At 27.0% G+C, this 12,521-nt stretch overlaps 1 protein-coding gene across 1 annotated transcript in view; it reads left to right on the top strand.

Annotated features, from left to right (window-relative positions):
- LOC105364096 (E3 SUMO-protein ligase RanBP2) overlaps positions 1–11,385 on the top strand; it is a 19,604-nt gene extending 8,219 nt beyond the window's left edge. The window contains exons 18-33 of the mRNA XM_011501962.1: positions 1–161; positions 726–1,235; positions 1,816–2,102; positions 2,287–2,340; positions 2,416–2,549; positions 2,664–2,855; positions 3,199–3,310; positions 3,458–3,786; positions 4,290–5,066; positions 5,587–5,956; positions 6,322–6,831; positions 7,242–7,559; positions 7,847–8,086; positions 8,679–9,035; positions 10,891–11,303; positions 11,356–11,385. The exon at positions 1–161 is cut by the window's left edge and continues 15 nt beyond it. Coding sequence (XP_011500264.1) covers positions 1–161; positions 726–1,235; positions 1,816–2,102; positions 2,287–2,340; positions 2,416–2,549; positions 2,664–2,855; positions 3,199–3,310; positions 3,458–3,786; positions 4,290–5,066; positions 5,587–5,956; positions 6,322–6,831; positions 7,242–7,559; positions 7,847–8,086; positions 8,679–9,035; positions 10,891–11,303; positions 11,356–11,385 — 4,794 coding nt within the window. The remainder of the gene's footprint in view (positions 162–725; positions 1,236–1,815; positions 2,103–2,286; positions 2,341–2,415; positions 2,550–2,663; positions 2,856–3,198; positions 3,311–3,457; positions 3,787–4,289; positions 5,067–5,586; positions 5,957–6,321; positions 6,832–7,241; positions 7,560–7,846; positions 8,087–8,678; positions 9,036–10,890; positions 11,304–11,355) is intronic.
- Positions 11,386–12,521: the final 1,136 nt, after the last annotated feature.

Raw genomic sequence — 12,521 nt, 5'->3', positions numbered from 1 at the left:
CTTGGAGTGACACCAACGAACACCAATCAGGAATTTAGTGCTGTATCACATGGTTACCAAATCTCGATGCCCTTACAACCGACGATATTGACTACGGTCAATCTACCTCCTCTATCTACGACAATCACCATGACATCACCTATGACGAAACCCTATGGTAAGTGACTACATTATGATCCATATACCAGCGGATATGAACAATCGCTTATCTAGCATAAAATATATCCATATAATATTACTTTATCCGGATAATAATTGATTCAACGTTAATAAAATATATCTGTTTTATACGACAGATTCTCTATAGATTAATGAATTATATTAAAATATTATAATTCATTATTCTTTTGGTTTTTCTTTGTTTATAGTCATTGCAAGAAAGTTATTTAGTAATTAAAAGATTATATAATCAATAAGAAATATATATTTAAATAAATATTGTATGAATTTATTGTTATTTATATAAAGTATAAAATTAAAAGGAGTATAGAGATTAATGTTCTTTATAATCTTGTATATCATTTTTTAAATTAATAATCTGTTCAGATTAATTTTATTAGTTTTTTATGTGCTGTAACAGACACAAGCGCGCGCGCATATTATATGAATTAGTGATATATATATATATATATCTTTTTATCCAAAATTAAAATAAATCTGTTTATTAACTGGTAATGCTACAATGATTTTTTTTTTTAATTCTTTGCAATATTCACAGTAACGAGCAAACACAATATGAGTATTTCCTCAGTGGATCTGCATAATAGTGGTTCAGATGCAACGGAGGAAGAAGAGGAAGAAGACCCATTACCAGACTTCGCGCCCATCATACCACTACCACACGAAGTTCCAATAACCACAGGTGAGGAGGATGAAGAAACCCTTTTCAGCGGCCGTGCTAAGCTCTTCCGCTTCGTCGACAAGGAATGGAAGGAACGTGGCATCGGTACCGTTAAGCTTCTACGCAACATACGCGGCAAAGTTCGTCTCTTAATGCGTCGGGAACAGGTACACAAGATATGTGCCAACCACATGCTTAGGCGCGATATGGAGATATCGATGATGCCTAATAATGACCGGGCCTATGTTTGGGTGGCCAACGACTTCGCCGATGAAGAGCTGAAGCTCGAGAAGCTTTGCATCAGATTTAAAACCAGTGAAGAAGCTGGTAACTTCAAAGAAAATTTTGACAAGGCCAAAAACAATTTACCACCTGAAACCGATTGCACTACAAGGTAAAATATAACGTTTGGCTACATTATTTTCTGAAGATCCTACATTGATACTCTCAATTAATTTAACTTGAAAATTTCTGAACTATAATCTTATGAGTAAATTTGCAATTGACAGTATTTAGAAACTTTAAGAATTATAAATCATGTTAATATAAACTTTGTTTATGTACAATAATTTGCAAAATACATATTTTAATTTCTGTTTATTATATTAACAATATTATCCAATTACGTATAAAATGTTTAATATAATTATAATAACATGTTATTATAATATATTATTTATATATAAATTGTTATTGTATATTATTATATATTATTATATAAAATGTTACTATAAAATATTACTAACATTCATAAAGTCAATTGGTAGAGTTGAAACTATTTAAATAAAATTTTCTATAAATTAGTGATAATATTTTCAATAAACATTAAATTTATAATTTGTTTCTATGAGTTATACAAAACTGTATTAAAAGAAATTATTCGTTTTGATTAATTACAAAGTTTTTTCTCTGCTTCAACCAATAAATTAACTAATAAAACTTTCAAAGGCTAATATTTGATTTTAATATTGCAGTATACAGAAATCTATAACTAAACCAGTAAAAGTTGAAACAACTGATAAAAAACTAGTGGAGAAGGTCGGTGGCTTTTCATTTTCATCAGCATCAATAATTCAAAAACCAATATCGGATAATACATCAGAATTGGTGCAAAAAAAACCTGAGGAATCGATTAAGCAAAGTCCATTTGCTTCATTATCTTTTGTTAGGTCATCGGATATGAATGCAATTACTACTGGTAGCTTTACTTTTGGTACCTCGACACTATCAGCTAATCCGACACCAACATTTGGTAATAATTGTAAGCAAGGGATTTTTTTAATTAAAGGATTATTTTTATATAATTTTTATATAATAATGATATAAATAATTGTCATTAATTTTCAATATTTAACTGGCAATAGTCTTTGTAGAAACAAAATTTAAATAATATAATTCATGTATGCTTATGTCACATAAAATATAATTTAATGATATTTGTATAGCTTCAAAGGTTCCTGTTAGACGTCCTCATGCGATAGCATCTACACCAACTAAAGGTACATTATTAAAAATGTTAATACGTATATATTATTTATAAAATTTTATTTATATTTTTATTAAACATAATGTAGATATAAGCAATATAGAAAGTGAAAATTGCCATGCAGAAGATAACGAAGTTTTGTTAATAGAACCAAATATACATCTCATGCAGCTTGTTACAGATACTAACACCTGGGAAGAAAAAGGAAATGGACTACTCTCAGTACGTAGATAAATATTTTAAAAGTACTTTTAATCAAATAATAAAATTTTAAGAATAATAAAATAACACTATAATATGGTTATATTGTACTAACGTTAAATTATGTTTAAAAAGGTTTTATTATATAAATCAACTGAGAAAATTCGTTTTTTGTTGACCGAAGAAAATTGTAAAAAAATTATTTATAATCAAATAATACCAGAATCAACAGAATTCCATCTTCAGAACTGTGCTTTGACTTGGACAATTGGCAATGATAAGAGGACACTTGAAACTTATACAGCAAAATTTAAAACTAAAGATCAGGTATGTATATCATTCATTGATTTTTATAATAGTTCTTAGTAGTATTAATTAGCTATCATAAATAAAAAATTAATATACATATTTTATTTTATTATTAATAAAATAGTTTTTATAGTATTTATCTAATATTTGTACTGTAATTATATAAATAAGGAAAATGAAATTAAATTCGATTATATTTCAAAAATTCATTAAAACAATCTAATAGTTATACTTTAAATATTATATATATAATTATATGAATGGCATATGAATCATAAAAAAAATCATAAACAAATTTTTCTATGTAAAATGTACGATCTAATGCATAATCAACACATAAATTAATTTTTCATTTGTTTAGGCTGCCATTTTTCATGCCAAATTGACATCGCACTTGCAAAAGTGTTTGAAACCAAGCAATAAACAAATAACAGAACAAAAGCCTCTCTCAGAGTTGTTTAAACCAGCTGTAGGTAAGATATTTCTTAACTTTTATAACACATAATAGTTCGACAATTAGTTATTATTATAATAAATTATAAAACAGCAGTTAAATAATTACATTAAATCTATCTATTGTCTATTTCTATAATAGTCCTTATAATATTTGAAAATTACAGGCTCGTGGGAATGTAAGGACTGCTACACGCGCAACAGTGAGTCCGATATGGCGTGTATCGCTTGCGAAGGCCTACCTCCAAATGCCAGCAAAGCAATCTCAGTTAAAACGTCAATCGCCACGAAACCTCTGTCGCAGATGTTCAAAGTACCTGGCTCCTGGGAATGTATACAATGCAGCGTTATTAACAATCAAACTGATCAGCATTGTTCGGCCTGTGAATTTTCGAAAGATCTGTCAGTAGATTCTAAGTCGAATTTGGGCACCACCAAATTTCCCAGTAACTTTGGAACACCTGACACCAAAGCTTTCACTTTTGGCATCCCACAGGTAAATATTATATTAATGTGTAAAAACACTGAAATTCATGTTTTAACTTTTAGATCTTAAATTGTTTATGTAGTTATGTACAGTTTTACACGTTCATCAATGTACGTGAGAAATATAACAAATTTCAAATATAAGATTAAAAAATTTTGAGATATAAAGATTATAAATGAAATTTTACATTTAAGATAATGACAGATTATTAAGAGTATTGAAATTTGAGAATTTTAGTAGTTTACATATTTAGTAATATTTAATTAAATAGTTTACACATTTTTTACATTGATAAATTAAAATTATATATCCGAGCATGAAATTTGAATTATGAAATTTCATCAACTGTAAATCAGAAAAAAAATATTTAAAGACACATTTTAAAACAACAATCACAATTTTCGCATAAAAGTAATAAATTTAGAGATTTCGTTAAATAAAATTCCAAATTAAATTCATGTTTTAAAATTAATAAGTACATTTTAATAATTACTAAAAATTATACTTGACAGAATCATCAACAAATTCCAAACAAAGAACTATTAAGTTTTAACTTTGGTCAATTGTCGAAGACAAGTGAAAAAACTATATCATCCTCAACGTGCACCTTTGGTGCCAATAAAAATGATACATCCAACACATCAGGCTTTCTATTTGGAACACAACACTTTAATACATCAGCAACTGTAAATAATGATGGATCCTTCGGTTTTGGCTCTTCTGGCAAGTTTTTTGACTTTCAATTCCAGACCAAACCGTCACCCACTAAATCAACTGAGCACGCAGAGACGAGTGACGAAGACGTAGTCGAGGAAGCGGAGGATATTCACTTTACACCTGTTATACCTTTACCAGATGCTATTGACGTAAAAACCGGCGAAGAAGATGAGGAAATATTGTACAGCCATAGATCGAAGCTCTTCAAATACGATAAGAGTACAAAGGAATGGAAGGAAAGAGGAGTTGGAGATATCAAACTGCTACGACATATGGAAACGAAGAAGCTCAGGCTTGTTATGCGAAGAGATCAGGTGCTTAAATTATGTTTAAATCATGCAGTCACATCAGCTTTAGAAATAACACCCAAAGATGAAAAAACGTGGATTTGGTCAACTGGTGATTATAGTGGAGGTGAACTTGAATATATGCAATTAGCTTGTCGCTTCAAGGATTCTGAAATTGCTAAGGAATTCAAGCAAGCCATTGATAACGCTTGCAATTCAATAGATTCTGAAAGCGTTGTAAGCAAGCCTATGGAAAGTTTGAAGAATACATTGACAGATATACAGGTTAGCACTGAAATACATTAAATCTTATTTTTTCCATATATAATGTAATTATACAATTTTACTTAATTTTATTGTTTTTCTTTTTTTATAAAAATTTTTTTGTATTCAAGAAAAGTCAACAAATGTTATAAACCCTATTTTTAACAATCCATGTCCATCCAATAATTTGGATAATAAATCGTGTCCAGGTCTGATATTAGTCCTAATTTCAATGATTATTTCTTGTTTATAATATTTCAATTTTGTTAAAATTAAGGTTCCTTTTTAAAATAAATTTATTTCTCATCCACAAATAATAATAGCCAAACAATTCTAAATACAGCTTAGTTTCTTCATTAAAATTGTTTGAGCATACCAGATATTAATGACACAAAAACCAAAATATGCTCAGAACTTGAAGATTTAATTATAAAATTCTTAAAATTGTTTCATAAACTATAAAAGCTTAAGTAAAAGATTAGATAGGAAAAGTAATAAAGTACAATTTTATGAAATTTGTTTTCATTATTATATTGCACAGGTTGTCTATGAATTAAAAGTCAGTGCAGAAGAGAAAGCTGCTGCACTGAAATTACAACTACCACAAAACTTTTATGCTTATAAGTATAAAGAGGATTGCCCAGGTTGCATTGGCTGCCAAAATACTGAAAAATCTATCTTTGAGACTAATAAGACGAATAAACAACCAGAGTTAATGAAAATGAGTTTACCAACTTTTGGATCCAAGTTAAGCGACGTTTTACCTTCCACCACATCACAATTTACGTTTAACAATACATTTGGAAAACCAGTTACAACTACATCGACTACAACGCAATCTAACTCGGAGCTCAATATGATATTTGGATCGACAAAACTGAATTTTGGCGACGATAAAGAAAGTGATTATCGTGAGCTATCCAAAATGAAAAACTTATTTATACATTTGAATATAATGAATCGTAAAATTTGTATTGATAAGTTTTAAATTTAACAGATTCAACTCAAATAAAATATTTATATTATTAATTATTTATAAAAATGTATTCCTCTAAAAATCATTCAATCGTTTATGCAGTTAAAGGATATTTTGAGTATATAAGATTCATGTACTACCATTTACTGTCATTATTCATAAAATTATAACAATTTACTTACGATACGGGCGTGCGTACATACACTTTAGATGTGTGCTTGCATATTTCTAAATTGTAAAAATGTTTTTGTCTGTTTAAACAATGCCGTTTTTAAATCCATTCCTAAAACATAATTTCAGGAGTCAAGTCAACAGACTTTGTTTTTGGTAGTCAAGTACATACCAAGCCTGCCAACTCCCAATTAACTGGCCTAGAGAATTTGAAGATATGTAACTCAACAATGAAAGCTCAGTCATCCACCGCTACGACAACGACAACGAATATTTTCAGTGGCTTTGGTAGCGGCAGCATTATCTCCCCCGCAAAAACACTATTCGATGGCTTGTCATTTTCCGGATCCAGTACAAACGCCACTGTCACAAATACTGACAGTACTAAGCCCATTGTGTTTGGACAATCCAAGCTCTCGACGGACATTATTTTCGGCGAGGCCAAAATGCCGACCAATAACATATTTAAAAGTACCTCGAACCTTGGAACTATTGCGACTTCTACCACCACAACTGCAGCCACCTCGGTTTTCGGTCAGTGTACCACTACGAAAACGCTCTTTGGTGGTCAAACATCTGTCATACCCACCTTTGGTTCCCTATCTGTCGAAAGCACTACATCATCCACATCACCATTCAGTGAGTCTAAATGAATTCCGTCACATATCACGTCCAAATATTTATAATTAAATTCATGATTTTAATCAAATAAATGCTAAAATTTGCATTGAGAATAAAATACATTATACATATTGCTGATGTATAATACTAATTAAATATGAACTAGAAGGTTAAATAAATACAATAAAAATCATTATATTGGGAGCAAAAATAGAACTATTAGAACTATAATTTTATTAACAAATATAAATGAGTCTGCAGCATAGAAGCTGTATATATAAGTAATTATTATCTTAATAATTAATGTCAGAATATTCATGTTACGATAAAAATAAAATATAATAAAAAATAATTTAATATTCATAATGCTCTTATAAACACATTGTCACTAATAAGAGTGCTAGTATCGATATAAATCTAAATCTAAAATAATTCTTATAATTCAGGTACATTTGGTTCAGGCTTATTTGGCACAACTGCCTCTATGACACCAAGCACTACACCTGGATTCGGTAGCGAGGCATCAAACCAATTTACATCCAAGATTACCTTTGACAGTAATATTGCTCCATCGACAAATACTATTGCAAAATCGGTTTCACAACCCACTAACATATTTAATGCAAAACCATCAATTGATGAAACGAAAAAAAAATCCGTTAGTTTTCTGCCGACTGAAAATGTCCTTTCATTTTCCACACTCAAATTGCAGAGTAATTCTGCGGAAAATTCCGGATTTAAAAAAAGTAATGCTAAAAACTTTTATTTTCTAAAATTTTACAATTTTAATATAACTAGTACTATCAGCAATAGAAAAAAATATTTTAAATATTTAAACATTTTTTTTATTATCCAATGGCAATAAATTTTTAATTATTAATAAATATTAATTTGCCACACAGTTTTATTAAAATAGAGAGTGGCGTAATTTTTATTTATTTTAAAATTAAAAATAGATTCCAATAATTTTAAATCTAATGCACTCTTTTATAATGCATTTTATTATATATCTTAAAATATAACGCTTTTGTAGATCCAAACTTCACATTTGATGGAGCAGGATCTTCAGTATTTGGAAGGAAGCCTACTAACAAAACTGAAAAAAAAAAATCGGAGAATTCGCCAAATGTAAAGAGAGATCAAAATAAAAACGATGATGGGAGAGAGGATGAAGAAAATGAAAACGAAGATAATTATGATCCTTATTTCGAGCCTATTATTCCATTGCCTGATGCAATTGAAATCCGAACGGGTGAAGAAGACGAAGAAAAAAGTATGTAAATTTTAATACCATAAATATAAACATATTTATTAAAGAAATTGTGACGAACTTATTTTAAATTAATTTCATACTACAGTTTTAATAATAGAGTTGTTAATTTGTATGTTAATAATTTATTCAATAAGATGTAATCTTAAAAACATAAAATCTATATATTATATATATACTACAATTTGATTCTTTAGTATGTATATATATATATATATATATATATATATATATATATATATATCTATTCAATTTTATTATAATTTAATGATAAATTTGTGACTTCTAAACTTTAAAACTGATAATACTAATGAAATTAAAATGAATATCGTTTATAAAGTCCTTCAAATATTATACTATTCTTGATAAATCTTATTGAAAATTATAAGACCATAAATTATACTTTCCTTTTATAATAAATTCTTATGATATTCATAAATTCTTTTAATTTTGATTTACAAGGTTACTTACTGAAATAAATAAATGGACAACAATAACTAATGTGTATGATTAGCATTTCAAGAACTAGGTATAACGTGTCAAAGCAAAGAAGTATAAGTTAAACAAATGCATCATTATTATTGTTTATTTATAGTATTCTCTCAACGAGGAAAGCTCTACAGATTCGACTCGAATACAAAAGAATGGAAAGAGCGTGGCATCGGTGAAATGAAGATCCTTCATCATGTTGAGAACGGCACCTATCGCCTCCTCATGCGCCGCGAGCAAGTACACAAAATTGTATGCAACTTTCTGTTAACATCCAACATTAAGTTCGCCAAACTTCAGTTATCGGATACTACTTGGATGTGGGCAGCCATGAACTACGCTGATTCAGATAATCCTGCTATAGAGCGGTTGGCCATTAGATTCAAAAACGTTGAATTATCGAAAGAATTTAAAAGGCAGATCGACATAGTTCAGAAGATGCTGACAATGAAACAGAACCAAGGTAGATAATGGCAACTTGGAAATAGGAGCCAATGCCTGCATATACCCATCAAACTACCGTACTCGTTAAATAATGTTACATAAATATTCTTTTATAATTTGACTGGTTTTTTAACACTTAAATTATTATTTGTATTATGTGATAAATAATAATTAATAATATTCGTTGACAGCAATTAATTCGATCAGGCACAAAGTGCAGTTAAATTTTTTCAATCATCAAATTTTTTAATATCAATTATATCGAACAATTGTATTTAAATATTTAATTTTTAATTATATTTTTTAATTTACTCTATTGCCAATCAGAACAATGTTAATAGTAATATCATGTCTTATTTAAAATTTTCTTAACAAAAATAAAGACGTATTTAATTATCAATTCGTTATAAAAAAAATACTAATAAACAGTGAATTAATTAGCACTATGCAGTATGTATTCACTTTCAAAAGATTTTACTTTATAAAAAACTGTACATATAGAAATAAATTTTGTATCTACATAATTAAAATTCAAGATTAAATGCATATTAACGACGATTTGAAATAAAAATAATGAAGTTTTAAATTTGCGAGAAAGTACTAAATATTTTAATTTTAATTTTTTTAATTATATTTATTGAACAAAATATAATTTAAAAAAAATTCTTTATTTTCTCTATAAAATTAATTTGATGTTAATAAAAGTGGTAATAATAGTTTGAAATTTAACCAGTTATAATTAAAAAATATCTTTAATAAAATTAATAAGTTAATAAAAAAAAATAAAAATCTAATAATAATAATAAAATAAATTTAATAAAATTTCCATTATTATGAAAATTGAACTATTAATATATAATATACTGTAGAAAATTAATAACTATACAGTTAATTTTATTTTCATTTTTTTTTTGTATTGCAAATAATGGTAAAACTTTAATATAAAATATGAATAAATGTAATGAAATATAAGGGTACTCGTTAAAACAATATTCAAAATTGAAAAAAATTTCTATATTTAAAACGACAAGATATTTAGTATATTTAATTAGTTATTATTTTATATTACTTTCAATTTTTGTTATAAATAAAATAGTTTCGTGAAATTTTGCAATTTTAATGTAATATTGTATGAAAATTAGGGACATAAATATGTGTAAATTGAAAATATTCGGTTGATGTTAAACACGTACTGAGAAATATGATGAATACATGTCATAGTTGTATAATTTTTCCAATACTACTAAATTAAACATAGATTTAAAAAGTGGTTGCAATAAAATAGCTATCGAATATATTTTTATTATATTTTACAAATCCAACGCTTTAATTTAAAATTTAATTTAAAATTAAACAGCTTTAAAAATAGAACATTTAAAAGTATAACGACATTCTATATTATTTATTTATCTATCAAAATTTATATATTCTTTCATAACTATACAGAATAAATATAATAATTGTTAATAGTTTTTGAAGACAATGGAAATATATATACATGAATTTTATTGTACATTTATTTGTTAGATTTTATATATTCTTTCCTAACTGTACAGAATAAATATAATTATGAATAATTTTTCAAAAGAATTAACAATTATTATATTTACTATTAATAACTACTAATAGTATTGATTAATCAATTTAAAAGTATTAAAAACCATTAATAATTATTATATTTTTTCTGTACGGTTAAGAAAGGACATGTAAAAAATATAAAAAAATATATATAAGAATATAGAAACTATTGAAAGAAGATAATAGATCAGGGCTACGAACTACTAAAATTGTTTGCTCGCTTCTTGACTTCTCTTTTACCTTACTATCAACAAACACTTTAATTATGATAAACCGATACTCTTATTTGTTTATAGATTCAAACGAAGATAATGATCAAGACGATTGTTATGATGATGATTACGTCGACGATAAAGAATACATTGATGATGCTGATAAGGATGACTATGAAGAGGAGGACGCGGAAGAGAAGGAAGAAAAATACGTGGACAAAGAGGAAGAGGATCAAGTTAAGCATAATAAGAGTACAATATTATTTGATGACAAGCTCGAGGCATTTAAGCAGAGTAATAATAACGACGAAATAATCTTTGAAAGTGATGCGTTGTTTTTCTTGAAGAATGATAAGGACGAATGGAATCATTGCCATACAGGCAATGTCAAAGTAATATTAGACAAGAAGCAACTTGGTAGAACGCGCGTCATTTTTAGAAGCAAAGAGGGGGATCATGTTAGCGATACCCTTGTTTCTGCGGATGCAGGAATTAAGGTAAATTCATAGAATTTGCAAACAGCTATTTAATGAAAAATATTTGCAATAGACTTTCATACAGTTGGTTTCTGGTATGTAGAAGTGTTTTACGCATAAATCTAATAAGAATAACTATTATAACTTCAGCGGCCTCTCAAACTAAATCAAGAAGTATATATTTAAGTAATCCTAGAAAATTATTTTATCGTGTTAACTGAATAATATAAAAACTTACATTTTAAAATGGCATTGATATTGCCATGTAATCATTAGCTTTTATATATAATCTAAACGATTTGTAGTTATAATTTTTGAATTTGCATATATTTTTATGTTTAAATTATTCTTCATTTTACGATAAATATAAAAAAAAGTGAACTATTATTTATTAATCTTTATTACAATTATAACTTAATTTTTAATTTTTTGTTTCATGGCTTTCAGAGTTTAAATTGTGATTTGGAATGGTCGGCTGTAGATAATGCTATAACTCCTGCCAAAAAGCGTATGATACTATTTCATTTTTTTTTTAATAAACCAGCTAATGAAATGTGCGAGTTGTTGACAGGTGTAAGTACACAATACAAAATACACTATTAATATAATAAATTTTGAAGTTATTAATCAGTATCTCATTGTTATTTACAGGCAAGGGAGTATGCAAGAAAATTAAATGTACACGAATAAAGCGTTTTCTGTCATCAACTATGAAAATATATAGTTCAATTTTTAAAAAATTCTTGAATTATTAGTGTATAAAGAAAGTAGAATTTTCATGTATTAATAAAACGAACCTTTTAAACTTAAAACAGATCTTATATAATCGATTAAGATTTTCAAGAAGTGTTTTTCGTGTATTCATATATTTATAGTTACTTTTCCAATTAATAATTATAATTTGTAAATGAATAAAAAGACAATGCAAAAATTTTAGAATCAATTTTTATTTTTTATATTTAGTAATGCTGTTAGTGATTTTCATAAAATGAGCATACAATTGACGCGACCTCAACAATCATTGTAGATGATAAATATTTTAATTGTCTTATATTATTATTTAACGATCCATTTAATGATAATCATTATTCAATTTTATTTACAGAAGATTTAAAAATAAGAATTTGTTTAAATATTTAATGTGTAAACCTCTGTTAAGATTAAATTATATTATAATTAAATGATTCAGTGGAATATATTTAATAAAATAATACTACTAATTTTGTCTTTATTGTTACT

This window comes from Ceratosolen solmsi, unplaced genomic scaffold, assembly GCF_000503995.2.
Source record: "Ceratosolen solmsi marchali unplaced genomic scaffold, CerSol_1.0 scaffold10, whole genome shotgun sequence".
Classification (NCBI taxonomy): Eukaryota; Metazoa; Arthropoda; class Insecta; order Hymenoptera; family Agaonidae; genus Ceratosolen; species Ceratosolen solmsi.
Note: the sequence above shows the minus strand (reverse complement) of the source record. Positions and strands in the feature narration are given on the sequence as shown.